Raw genomic sequence first — 14,018 nt, forward strand, 5'->3', positions numbered from 1 at the left:
GTTTTCATTTGCTTATATTGAGCATGTTACTAGCCAAAATTCATTCTCTTTTTAATAGGTCTGCTTGATTAGTAGACTTAAAGATTAGGTTGTGAATAGTCTTAAAATCTGTCAGTTATTCCTTAAAGCTGACAAATCTACTTGCAGTTTCTTGCTAGCTGTCCGTTGAAACTTGTTTTATTTTAATGAGCGAAGTTCCCAAATAATGTTTTCTTTTCTGGGGGGAGAGGAAGGCAAATCAGGGAATTCCTAAATATCTTTAAAGGAAAAGTTAATTTAGGAACGGCCCCGTGGCTTAGCGGTTAAGTGCACGCACTCTGCTGCTGGCGGCCCGGGTTCGGATCCCGGGCGCGCACCGACGGACCACCTCTCCGGCCATGCTGAGGCCGCGTCCCACATACATCAACTAGAAGGATGTGCAGCTATGACATACAACTATCTACTGGGGCTTTGGGGGGAAAAAATAAATAAATAAAATCTTTTTAAAAAAAAGGAAAAGTTAATTTAAATAGATCAATAATTTTGAGGGTAGGGAAAAGCCTATCAGTTTCATAATTATCTTTAGTGGTGTCATTTTAGTCTGTCAGTTTTTACTTCTGTCCCAAATTTGTTATGTTCATTTTAATATAGAGAGATTTATTAATTCTTAATTTATGTATATATATACACACATATATGTATTGTGTGTGTGTGTATGAGGAAGACTAGCCCTGAGCTAACATCCGATGCCAATCCTCCTCTTTTTGCTGAGGAAGATTGGCCCTGGGCTAACATCCGTGCCCATCTTCCTCTACTTTATATAGGGTGCCGCCACAGGGTGGCTTGACGAGTTTTGCCTCGGTTGGTGCTCGGGATCTGAACCTGTGAACCCCGGGCCGCTGAAGTGGAACACGCAAACTTAACTGCTACGCCACCGGACTGGTCCCCGTTAATTTATATTTTATAGAAGGCAGAATGCCTTTGTTGGGTAAGCAGTAGACTTAAAAAAATCAAAATCTAAGAATTCTTGGGCTAAAGAAGATTATTTCCACTTTTATTCCACGTCCATATTAGACTAACAATGCTAAACTTAGCCTTCTCTGATAGAAATGTTAAATATAAAAAATACATTTTTTAAGAAATTGTATAACAGTAGTAAAAAATGTGCTATTTACATATTTAGAAAGTTTTTTTGCTCCTTCCTAGGTTTATTTCCAAAGTTGAAGAAGTCTTGAATGACTGGAAACTGATTGGAAACTCTTTGGGAAAGCCGCTTGAAAAGGTCAGATCTATTTGCTGGTGTCTCTAAATGAGTATTTACTTTGAAACTTTATTTTTAAGCCCTTTGCTGCATTTGGTAAATTTGAATTAAGTGTTTTTTAAAGTTGTGTATAATCTGTGAACATAAAATGGCATCTGGAAGAAGTTGGTTTTGAATCTGTAGCAAACGATATATGTAAGACATTTGTGAACTGTTTTTTAAATAATAAAATTTTATGTGTATAATGTCATTCTTTGTGGGTGATTTTATTTCTCTTTCTCCTGATGTTTACTTCTCTCTTGCCTTTTCCCTTAGAGTGTTAGAAAATCTATTTTCAAAGTTTTTAATTTTGTTAAAGAAACACTGCAATTACCAACTTCATGGTAGAGTATTTTGCTCGGCTAATGAGGAAAAATCTTGGTCTTAACCAACTTGCTGTTTTTACCAGCTATTTTACTCAATTTTTATATTTTAATAATATATTTATAATATTTATATTTACTAATAATATTTGTGCCCCCCCCATTTTTTTTGACCTATGGATGTTTTAAGGATGTTTAAGAATGAAAACATTATTCAAAATTGAGGTGGAACTCTAATTATACTCTAAGGTATTGGTGGTTTTACTCATAAACTGAATGTTTATGAATGTTTACTGAAGAATGTACCCTGACAACAAACTTAGATTTTCTATATTTCACTGAAAGTAACTAACAATTTGATTTTAGGCTTATGTGGATGTTTTGTTTGTTAGATAAGTTGTTTTGAAGTAAAATTGATCAAATTTTTATTATAAATCTCTTATTAACTGCAGTTTACTCCTCTGTAAGGAACTCTCAATTCTCAATATTTGCTAGAGTTTTTCAGCTTTATGATGATAACAGAATTTGAGACTATCCAAGTGTTAGGATTTTCTTCTTTATCTGTATGAATAAGAGCAGAAAAAGTAACACTACATATAGAAGTCACACATCATTTAAAGATATGGTGAAATATATAGAGTAAATTGATTTACTATTTTAAAATATTTTTCTGATTACATTTTTGAATAAAGAGAAAATGTGAGGTTCTCAAACACAGATCATCCTATTCCACTTGAAACAAACACATAACAGTAATTGATATAGATGCCAATAAGATTAAAGGCAAAACAAACTGGATATAACTGGAGTGGGAAATGATTTGCACTGCCAAAAAGAGAGCTAAACTGAGTATTTTTGAGCTCTGATATTATATTCCTTAATTCTTTGATTTATACATATTTACTGAGTATCTGCTGTGTGCCAGATTTGAAGAAATAGTGAACAAGATAAAATCCATGTTGCTGTTAAACATAAATTCTCATGAGGGAGAGAAGTAATAAGTAAGTAAACAAATAAGATTAAAATTTTAGATGCTAAATTCAATTTTGGGATGTAAGTTGGGTAATGTATTAAAAGTAGGTAGCATATTGCCAGGCATGTAGTAGGGGCTAAAGGAGTGTTAGCTCTCTCCAGCTCTTTTCTTTCCATAATTGGTAGTAAATAAACAAGATCTGGAAAACAGGAACAGTTTTCAAGGTGAGCTATAACTAAGACGAATGAGATTAAAGAAAGTGTAAAGAACAGGGATTATTAGCATGTGAAAGAAAGTTTAGAGAATGCCTTAATAAGAGATTTTAATTTCTGTGAAGGACAGCAATTACCAGTTCTCTTCCTCCACTGAGGGGGAATTAAGAGAAATTATTTTTTAAAAGGCTTTATGAAGTAAACAGAATAGTATAATGAACCCCCATGTGCCCATTGTCCCCTTTCAATGATAGTATTTGCCATTTCTTGTTTCAGTAGTACTCCAACTCCCCACCCCCCACTAGATTTTTTTAATAGGGCGTTTTTTTGATACATTTACATACATTGTAATGCATAAAACTGCTTAATTTTGATGAATGTTTACATCAGTGTAACACTCTTAAGATACTGGAGATTTCTGTCACCCCAGAAAGATCTCTAGTGACCCTTTCCAGTTAATCCCTTTGCTCCTCACCCATCCCCCCAGGTATCTGCTGATCTTTTCTTTTAAACCGTAGATTACTTTTGCCTGCTCTAGAATTTCATATATATGGTATCATACAGTATATATTCTTTGTGCCTGCTTCTTTTACGTAATATTTGTGACATTATTCTAGGTTGTTGCATTTATTAGTAAGGTTATGTGCACATAATATTTTGGTCAACAATGGTGGTCCCATAAGATCAGTACTGTATAGGCCAGATGTGTAGTAGGCTATACCATTTAGATTTTTGTAAATACACTCTGTGATGTTCACGCAACGCCAAAATCACGTAATGATGCATATCTCAGAATGTAGTCCCATCTTTAAGCCATGCTTGACTGTATTTCTTTTTATTGCAGAGTAGTACTCTGTTGTATGAATATACCACAGTTTGTTTCACTTCTTGACAGACATACTGGCTGTTATGAATAAAAAGCAGAACATTCTTGTATGAAGCCTTTTGTAGACATATGTTTTTATTTCTCTTGGGTAAAGATCTAGGAGTGGTCGTGGGATAGGTGTATGCTTAACTTTATAAGAAACTGCTGAAGGTTTTTGTACCATTTTACCAACCCACAAGCAATATATGAGAGTTTGGGTGGCTCCACATTCTTACTAACAATTGGTTGTTTTCAGTCTTATAAATTTTAGTCATCCTAATGGGTATGTAGTTTGTGGAATTAATTTGTATTTCTCATTCTGGTTTTAATTTGTATTTCTGTGATGATTATTGGTATTGACCACTTTTTCATGTGCTTCTTAGCAATTTGTATGTCCTTTTTGTGAAATGTCTGTTCCAGTTTTTGTCCATATTTTAAATTGTGTTTTTATTAGAGGTTTTTTAGTTCTATTATTTTTTCTGCTTTTAAGTCTTTTCTCAGATAGTTTGTTAGGTTGTGAAGATATTCTTTTTATGTTTTCTTCTAGAAGAAACTTTATCATTTTAGCTTTTATTTAGGTCTGTGGGCCATTTGCAACTAATATTTGTATATGGTGTGAGGTGGAGATCAAGGTTTAATTGTTTTACATATGGATATGCTGTTCTAGAACCTTCTGTTGAAAACACCTTTTTCTCCATTGAATTGCTTTATTGCCTCTGTCAGACAGTTGACCTAGGGGGTCACCTTCTGGAATCTGTATTCTGTTCCATTGATCTATTTCACTATCCTGATGTCAGTATCACATTGTCTTGACTACTGTGGTTTAGGGTTTTCCAACCTTGGCACTATTGAAATTTTGAATCAGATTGTTGTGGGGCTATCTAATGCAGTATTGAATATTTAGTAGTATCCGTGGCCTCTACTTAGAAGATGCCAGTAGCACCTTCCTGATGGTGACAACCAGAAATGTATCTAGACATTCCCAAATGTCCCCTTAGGGGAAAACTGCCCCTATTTGAGAACCATTGAATAGCTTTATAGTAAGTCCTGAAGTTAGTGTAACTTCTTTAGCTTTTGTTGTTTTCTCAAGATTGTTTTGTTTATTCTAGGTCCTTTATTTTTCCATTATGAATTTTAGGATAAGCTTGTCAGTTTCTATAAAAATGATTATGATTATGTTGACACTATGATTTGGGATTGTGTTGAGTTTATAGATTACTTTGGGGAGAAGTGACATTTTGACAATCTTGAAGCTTCCAGTCATGACCATGGCACATCTCTCCATTTATTTAAGTTGTCTTTAATTTTTCTCAGCAACGTTTTATAGTTTTTGGTGGAGGTCTTGCAAAATTTTTTGTCAAATTTATTACTAAGTATTTTATGTTGCATGTAGTTGTAAATGGGATTGTTTTTTAATTTTATTTTCTAGTTGTTTCTTGCTAGCGAATAGAATACGATAGAATTTTGTATGTTGACTTTGGATCTTGAGACCTGGCTAAATGTTAAGATTGTTAATCTTTTTGTTAATTCTTTTGCATTTTTTACACTCATAATCATGTTGCCTGCAAATAGGGACAGTTTTACTTCTTTTTCAGTTTTTTTGCCTTTTATTTCTTACTGTTATTGCACTAATGAGGACCTTCAGTAAAATGTGGGATAGAACTGTTGAGAGTAGATATACTTACCTTCTTCACAGTGGTAGAAGGGAAATGTTCAGTGCTTCAACACAAAGAACTGTAGGTCCTTTATAAGACTGAAGAAATTCTTTTCTTAGTTTGCTGAAAGTTTTTTTTTTTTATCATGAATGAGTGTTTAATTTATTCAAGTCTTATTTTCTATATCTATTGAGATAATCATATGGTTTTTCTTTTTTATTCTCTGAATATGGTAAATTATGTTGATTTAAAAAATTTTTTTATTGTAGTAAAATATACATAAGATTGACCATTTTAACAATTTTTATGTGTAAAATTAAGTGGCATTAACTACGTTCACATTGTTGAAGCAACTGAAACTCCGTTCTCATTAAACAATAGCTTTCTCTCCCCTCCTCCAAACTCCTGGTAACTGCTATTCTGTTTCTGTTCTATGAATCAAGTGATATCATACAGTATTTGTCCTTTTGTGTGTGGCTTATTTCACTTAGCATAGTGTCTTCAGGGTTCATCCATGTTGTAGAATGTGTCAGAATTTCATTCCTTTTTAATACTGAATAATATTCTATTGTGTATATATACCACATTTTGTTAATCCATTCATTTATCTGTTGATGGACACCTGGATTGTTTCCACTTTTTAGCTATTGTGAATAAGGCTGCTGTGAACATGGTTATACAGATATCTGTTTGAGTCCCTGCTTTCAGTTCTTGGGGTATAGACCCAGAAGTGGAATTGCTGGATCATATGATAATTCTTTTTTTTATTTTTTGAAGAATTGCCATGCTTTTGGCTGGCTACAAATTAAGTTTTTTTTTTTTTAATCTAAAAATATCTTTATTTAACTTGTTTTTGAAGGATAGTTTTACTGAAGAATTCTGGCTTGACATTTATTTTTCCCACTTCTTTAAAGATATAGTTCCATTTTCTTCTGCTCTCTGTAGTTTCTGATGAGAAGTTAGGTGTCATTTGTATATTTGTTCTATTCTGATGTTTTTCTCTCTGGCTGCTTTCATGATTTTTTTCTTTATCTTTTTATTTAAGTCGTCTAACTATGATGTGCATAAATGTATTTTCTTTATATTTTTCCTGCTTAGGTTTGTTAATATTGGATATGTAAATTTTTTGTTTTTCACCAGATTAGGAAAGTTTTGGCCATTATTCTTCAAATATTTTTCTGCCCCATTTCCTACTCTTTTTCTGTGACTTAAGTTATATTTGACCTCTTAGTACTGCCTGAGGCTCAGCTGTCCTCAGTCTTTCTTTTTTTCTCTCAGATAATTTCTCTTCATTTATCTTTGAGTTCATTTACTCTTTCTTCTGCTATCTCCAATTTGATGTTAAGCCCGCCTGATATATTTTCCAATTGAGTTATTGCACTTTTTAGGTCCAGAATTTCTGTTTGGGTATTTTTATAATTTCCAGTTCTCTGAAGTTGCTCATCTCTAAATTTGTTTTGAAAATATTTTCCTTTAGTCCTTTTAATTTTATTTATTTATTTATTTCCCCCCCCAAAGCCCCAGTAGATAGTTGTATGTCATAGCTGCACATCCTTCTAGTTGCTGTATGTGGGACGCGGCCTCAGCATGGCCAGAGAAGTGGCGCGTCAGCGTGCGCCCGGGATCCGAACCCGGGCCGCCAGCAGCAGAGCGCACGCACTTAACCGCTAAGCCACGGGGCCGGCCCTCCTTTAGTCCTTGAGCATATTTATTATAGCTAATCTAAAGCCATTTGTAACACCTAGGCCTTCTTGGGGGTTGGCTTCTGTTGAATGTATTATCTTGAGTGTAGGTCACGTTTTCCTGGTTTTTTTATTTGTTTTTTCTTTTGTGTGTGTATCCACTAATTTCTTAATTTTATGCTTGTGTTTTAAAGAGACGCGATTCTGTTGTGTTCCTCTGAAGAGTATTTTTTGTTCTAGCAAGCAGTTCACTTGACTAGATTAAAATTCCATTCTCTTCTCAGTGGGGACAGCAGCTGAAAGGTTTTCTCTCATTCTTCTTCTTTGTTGACTGTGCCCTGGACCTCCACTGCACATGCATGGTTTAGCAGATAGCCAAGATTTGGTGCAGAGTTTATATGCAATTTTGGGCCTTACCTCCCCTTAAAGGGCTTCTTCCCTTTAAGAATTTCTGCTTCAACTTTAGAACTTCCCTGCCATCTTTGAACTTTGTTTTGTCTGTTGCCTAAATCCAGTAAAGCTCCATCATTCTGCAGCCCTTGAGTTGTACACAGATTAGAGTGCCCTTAGATCAGTATTTCTCATGATGTGGTCTGAGGACCCTGTTGGTCTCTGAGAACCTTTCAAAGGTTGACAAGGGCCTGCCTTTTCCAACTGCATTATGTATATAAGGCCAATTTTCTTCATATACTGCAGCCAGAAAAATGGATTGCAGAGGTTGAATGAAGGTGCAGATATGAGAATCCAATTAATGTTTTTTTTTAAACTATACATTAAAGAGATTTACAAAATGTAAAACAGTGCTGGCCTCTCATTGATATTTTTGTTTGTTCTGGAATATATTGTTAGAAATTTATTTAACGTGATAAGTTCACTATTATTTTAAATGAATTTAAAAATTTATAATTTTTTCCTTTTTAATTTCTAATATGGAGCCTTCAGTAATTTTTGAGAGTGTAAAGGAGTCTTAAGGCAAAAAAGTTTAAGAACTGCTGTCTTAGACAAAAAGATATAAACATGCAAATCTCGTCAGCCATAGTTTCTTTTTTTCATAGATAAACTGTCTAGTTTCTGCCTTCATTTGGTCACCCTTCAGAGCCTTGAAAAATTGTGTGGTTTTTGTCCAGATCTTATAATTTTTATCTGAAGGGTTGTTAATCTGACCAAGCTACTTTACCATACCAGACCTTGAAGTGCTGGGAAATGATTTTAAGAGAGGAGGAAATGTCAGTTACTGAGCAATAACTGTGGTACCATGCAGTATAATTGGGACTGTGCCTGTTAACTTAATCCTTAGACAATTTCAGTGATGAAGTATTACCCATTTTATGGATAAGAAATGAGGCTTTGGGTGATTGTAGTAATTTGCCCAAGGTTATACTGCCAGTAGTTGGTTTGAGCAGGATTATACCTAGATCATGCTTGCCTTCAAACCCGATGTTGTTTCTAGTTTACTCTGCTCTTTTTGGTTTCAGAGATTTAAGTAAATGTAAAATTACATAGAGAAAGTACTAGAATAGGTTTGTAAGGCACATTTTGAAATTTTAGGGGCTTGGGCTTAATAAAATAGATAAAAGTCTTGGTGGTATGAGTATGATCCTACTTGCAGGCAGGGAAATTAAAGAAATGACCTTTTAAATTCTTTTTAACCTTGTAATTTTATGATTCTATGTAGCCAGCAAAAATTATAGGTACTTTTTATGAGATGTTAAGCTTAGGTATGACATGATCTGGTAAGAGAACTGTTTAGTCAGTGACTGACTCTTACCTCACTGAAAAATTTATGGAAGAAGAAACATTAACTTTAGAATATTAATAGAAGAATAAAGACTATAATAGTATTGAAGTGAGTTCAGACTTTTTACACCCACTCAGTAGGTTGGAACGATATTTACTTCCGTACTTAAAGTTCATATGGCAAATATAAAATAAATTTGAATTATAGGTTTTCTCTTGTGTGAGAAACTTCCTAAGCTAAATTATAACAGTAGGTCAAGCTTGGGACTGATACAAACATTGGAAACAATTTAGATTACTTTATTTGCATTCTCTCAGAACATTTAAGTGTTTGATAGATCATTAGAGTTGGGGAGTAGACATTTTTTTAAAGCTAAAGTGTTCAGAAACTAGACAGTTGATCAGTCACTGGTGAGAATACAGTGTTTCTGAAATGAAGTAAATGAAAATGAAAGCAACATTGAGCAGCCTATAACATTTTTAGGAATAGGATTATTTAAGATAAAGTTTATGGTCTGTGTTTTTCCTTCATTTTAATTTTTCCTTTAGATACAGTCGTGTGCTATGTAAGGGCATTTTGGTCAACGATGGACTGCATGTACAACGGTGGTCCCATGAAATTAGTACCATATAGCCTAGGTGTGTAGCAGGCTATACCATCTAGATTTGTGTAAGTACACTTTATGATGTTTGACAACAACAAAATTGCCTAGCGACCCATTTCTCAGAATGTATCCCTGTTGTTAAGCAACACATAACTGTAGTAACCATAGTGTCTGTAGCTTTTTTGGATATTATACAAAAGGAAAAAAATCAGTATTTTGTCATATTTTCTATTCTTTCAAATTGGAAGTTTTGGGAGTTCTTTGTTGTTATTGTGTTAAAGTTTTTATTGTAATAGAAAATGGGAGAAGATATCTTTAAGAGACAGCATAGCATGGTGATGAAGAGTATGGGCCCTAACATCATACTGCTTGTGTTGGAATTCTAGTTCTTTTGCTTATTCCCTTTGTGAGATTGGGCCATCTCAATTAGTGTTACCTACTGTTGTCGCCTCTCTTAAAAGTATTCACCAGAGGCTCTAAAATATTTTCTTAAGTAGAGTAGAATATAAACAAATAGAATTACTTAACTTTTTGCTATAAAAATGATTCATTGTTTCCTTAGAGCTCCTAGAAGTTAAAAACTTTGCATCAGCTGGGGGAAAAATAAAGTTTGATATATTCTGGCTGAAAAACCTCAGGTTTAATCTGAGATAGATGAGAGGTCTCTTCAGACATATTTAGTTCTATTATTTCCTAGTTCTTATTTTCTTTTGTATACTTTTAAATATTTTTTGCTTGCCATTTAGTTACAGCACAATATTCTTTCAGTATGATAAGTAAAATTTTCAAAATACATCATGAATTTCATTTTGAACTTTAATTTGGTATAGGACATATGCCACTAAAACAAATAGAACTACACAAAAATCTTTCTAAAGGAACAAACAAAAAGGGTCTAGCCAAAACCTTTTATTCACTTATTTTAGATATTACTTATTGTAATAAAATCTCTCTACAATGTAATTCTAAAGAACTGACATAAACCTGCTATGTGAGCTGGTCATACTGAATTTCATTAAACGATATCCTAACTTAAATTTTACCACTGGGCTTGGTATAAATCACGTTTTGTTACAACAAATGCCACAAAAAATATTTTTAGCAAAAAATAAATTAACAAAGCTGTAATTGTTTATGGGAGATTTGGCAATTAAATCTCTATTGCTATAACGCTTACCTTTTTTTTTTTTCCTCCAGCATAGAGGGAGAGGCTGTGACCCAATACTATTATTAATAAGTTTGCTAATTCATTTATTACATATGCATAGCACATTGCCTGGTATGTGCTCAGTAAATGTTTGCTGATTGACTCCCCAGAATACCTGATTAACTCCCTGAACTTGTTGTGTTCCCTTTGCGTAAGATATACGACGTGCAGATTATATTTAGTTGCTTGAGGTTTTTGTTAAAATATGATGATGGTGGCATTTTACTAAAGGTAGCAAGTATTTTTTCCCCGAGAGTCTGGTACATTTTAAAGTAAGTAACTATTTAGTTTAATTTCTCTGCATTTAGTTTTGTAAGTAACCCTTTTCTTTACATATTGATTTTATTTTCTGATTTTTTCCTCCCTTGACTTCGTGATTTTTTTCCTCTTTTCTCCTTTAATTTGGTTTAGTAATTTGATTTTTTTCCTCCTAATAAATTTTGTATATACTACAATTGGCAAGTCTAATGAATGAGTCATTTTCTAAAAATTCATTTGTGAAAATGGCTGGAGAAAATTTTAATTGCATTTTTCCATAGAGGGGAAATGTTTAAAATATGATTTCAGGGTAGCACACAAAATGTTAAATTTTTCTCCGTATTTCTGGAGCCATGTTATAAAAGGCTCTTCAACTACTTCCTTTCGTTCATTTATTTGTTTCATTCCTTTTTCATTCATACATCTATATAGTTCTGACTGTGGGTCTGGAGTTGTTCCCCTATTTTTTGTTTATCAAAACAACCTTCTCTATGCCTTCCCTCACCTCTACATTGTTAAATCCTTTACCTCTTTACTCCGTAGTCATTTTATCCATCCCTCAGCTATCAGTATTCTTTCTGTTCCTCCCTTCATGAAATGTACAACTGACGACTTGGAGCTATTCAGGCTTTTAATCCCAAATTAGATTTCTGAACTCAGTTGTTTAAGAAAATTATAATGGAAGTTAGGTTTTATCATGTTATTAGAATTAGAATTAAACCAGTTTAAAGGATAAATAGCTCTTTATAGACAGAGGGACTTCACCACCATGTTTGATGGGAGTTCTTAACCCAGAATCTTGGGTCTCTTTAAATTGTATAGATGCTTAATTTTTAATGTGAATATGCATAATTTTCACATATATGAATATAGGTTCAGAGTTTTCATCAGATACTTTCAAAGAGCCTGTGACTCAAAAACGGTTAAATAAAAGCTACTATTTCAAATTTTATTTTGAATGCATTTGTTTATTATTTTTAAAATTAATGCATTTTGTTTTGGTGGAATACATATCCAAAGGCTTACTTTAACATGAACTTTTGGGACAGTTTGTATGATAGAGACAACAGGTCTGTGTGGAAGCCATAGCTTATTCTCACATACAGGACTAATAATTTTTAATTCAGTGAAATTTGTCCTTAATATCGTTCTGCCTCCTTAGATTTTTACTAATTCCTGGTGTCCTGGCCCTTGAGACTCAGAGCCTCAAGTTTTGCCAGCCAGCCCTACCCTTAAATGTTGAATGCTCGAAAATTATTACTTTCCTTTGTTTCCTGTTTCTACTCCCAACTCCGAAGTATAATGCTAATCTCACTTGGTTAAGTAGAATGCAGTTTTATTAATTTATTTAAAAAGATTTGAGTGGATGATAATCACTTGACCTGTAAAAAATTATTTTGGTTTCATATTTTACTAACATACTAAAGGAAAAACAAAAATGGATTGAAATTGTTACCCTTCCAAGCAGAGTTTCTTATCCTAACAATGACTGAAGTTTTTCACAGAAACTGGTTTTAGGCTCTTAGCCTGAATTCCTTTCCACCATTTAATCTTCAAGTTTTTAAAAGAATGCTTGTGGAATTTTAGGAAAATGTAAGAAAAGTTAGTAAACATTTTTAGATTGTATGGAGAAATATTTTGGGGCAAGATATCTGTCACATGGGCTAGAAGGTTGTCCTGTGGAGTCATTTCCCTGAAATTGTTTTCCCTGTCTTTTCCATTTTCTACTTTTGAGCCCCAAATCCTTTTATTAAAAATTTTTAAAAACAGTTTAATGGGGCCGGCCTGGTGGCGCAGGCGGTTAAGTGCACGCGCTCCGCTGCAGTGGCCTGGGGTTCACAGGTTCGGATTCCGGGTGCACACCAACGCACTGCTTGGCAAGCCATGCTGTGGTGGCGTCCCATATAAAGTGGAGGAAGATGGGCATGGATGTTAGCCCAGGGCCAGTCTTCCTCAGCAAAAACAGAGGAGGATTGGCGGATGTTAGCACAGGGCTGATCTCCTCACAAAAAAAAAAAAAAAAAAAAAACAGCAACCTTTAATTCCAAAAAGAGTGTAACCAAATCAAATGATGTATATATTAAAAAAGTGATAGTCCCTCCTAATCACTTCTCTTTCACCCTTCTACTTTCCAAAACTAACAGCTTTTAACAGCTTTGATATTCTATTCCATGTGTGCACATTATACCTTTAAAGAAAAGTCTTGTACTATAACTTCCTTTTTTTTTTTTTTTTACTTTATATTTTGTTGGCATATTCCCAAGATGGGACATAGACATCTATCTCATTATTTTAATGCTTGCATTGTAGTCCATTGTATGTATGACCGTATTATAATGTGTTTATGCATATTCCTGTGAAAGATATTTAATAGTTTCCAATTTTTGAGTTATAATACTGGGGTAGTAAGCATTATTGTACATACATTTGCATACTTGTATGAATATTTCCATAACAGATTTCTGAAAGTAGGATTACTGGTCAAAGGGGATGTGACTTTTGTTCTTGATAACTAGAGCCTTGTTTTCCACCAAGGTGATTGAATGTACTTATGCTCTCCCCACACATGGTATCTGAAAGGACCCATTTCCTCACTCCTCCAACACTGTTTTCATTATTTTTTTGTCAATATACAGAGACTAAAACTAATTTTTACTTATGTTTTCCCGAGCAATGGTGAGATTGAGTGTTCCTTCATGTTTATTAGATATTAGAATTTCCCTTTTAATTGCTTGTTATATACACTGACCAGTTTTCTGCTTTCTTACTGAATTCTAGAAGGACTTTTATGTTTTTATGAATGTTAACTCTCTGTGTTAGTAATAATTTCCCCAGTCTGTCATTTTTCTTTTAATTTGAATGTGTTTTTTGTCTTACAAAAGTTTATTTTTTGTTTTAGTAAAATACATAATAAAAATTGTAAATAAAAATCTGCCATTTTAACCATTGTTAAATCTATAGTTCAGTGGCGTTAAGTACATTCACACTGTTGTGCAATGATTACCATAATCTGTATCCAGACCTTTTTCATCATCCTAACCTGAAACTCTGGACCCCATTACAATAACAACCTCATATAAGAGGAATTACACAGTATCTGTCCTTTTGTGTCTGGCTTGTTTCACTTAGGATAATGTCTTCAAGTTTCATTCATGTTGTAGCATGTGTCAGAACTTCATTCCTTTTTAAGGCTGAATAATATTCCACGGTATGTGTATACTA

General features: G+C 33.7%; 1 protein-coding gene across 1 annotated transcript in view; it reads left to right on the forward strand.

The window, feature by feature from the left end:
• The window catches only part of RAB3GAP1 (RAB3 GTPase activating protein catalytic subunit 1), a 109,865-nt gene that overhangs the window by 4,468 nt on the left and 91,379 nt on the right, over positions 1-14,018 (forward strand). The window contains exon 3 of the mRNA XM_058548869.1: positions 1,186-1,261. Within this exon, the coding sequence (XP_058404852.1) occupies positions 1,186-1,261 (76 nt within the window). The remainder of the gene's footprint in view (positions 1-1,185; positions 1,262-14,018) is intronic.

The sequence above is a fragment of the Diceros bicornis genome, chromosome 10 (assembly GCF_020826845.1).
Source record: "Diceros bicornis minor isolate mBicDic1 chromosome 10, mDicBic1.mat.cur, whole genome shotgun sequence".
Classification (NCBI taxonomy): domain Eukaryota; kingdom Metazoa; phylum Chordata; class Mammalia; order Perissodactyla; family Rhinocerotidae; genus Diceros; species Diceros bicornis.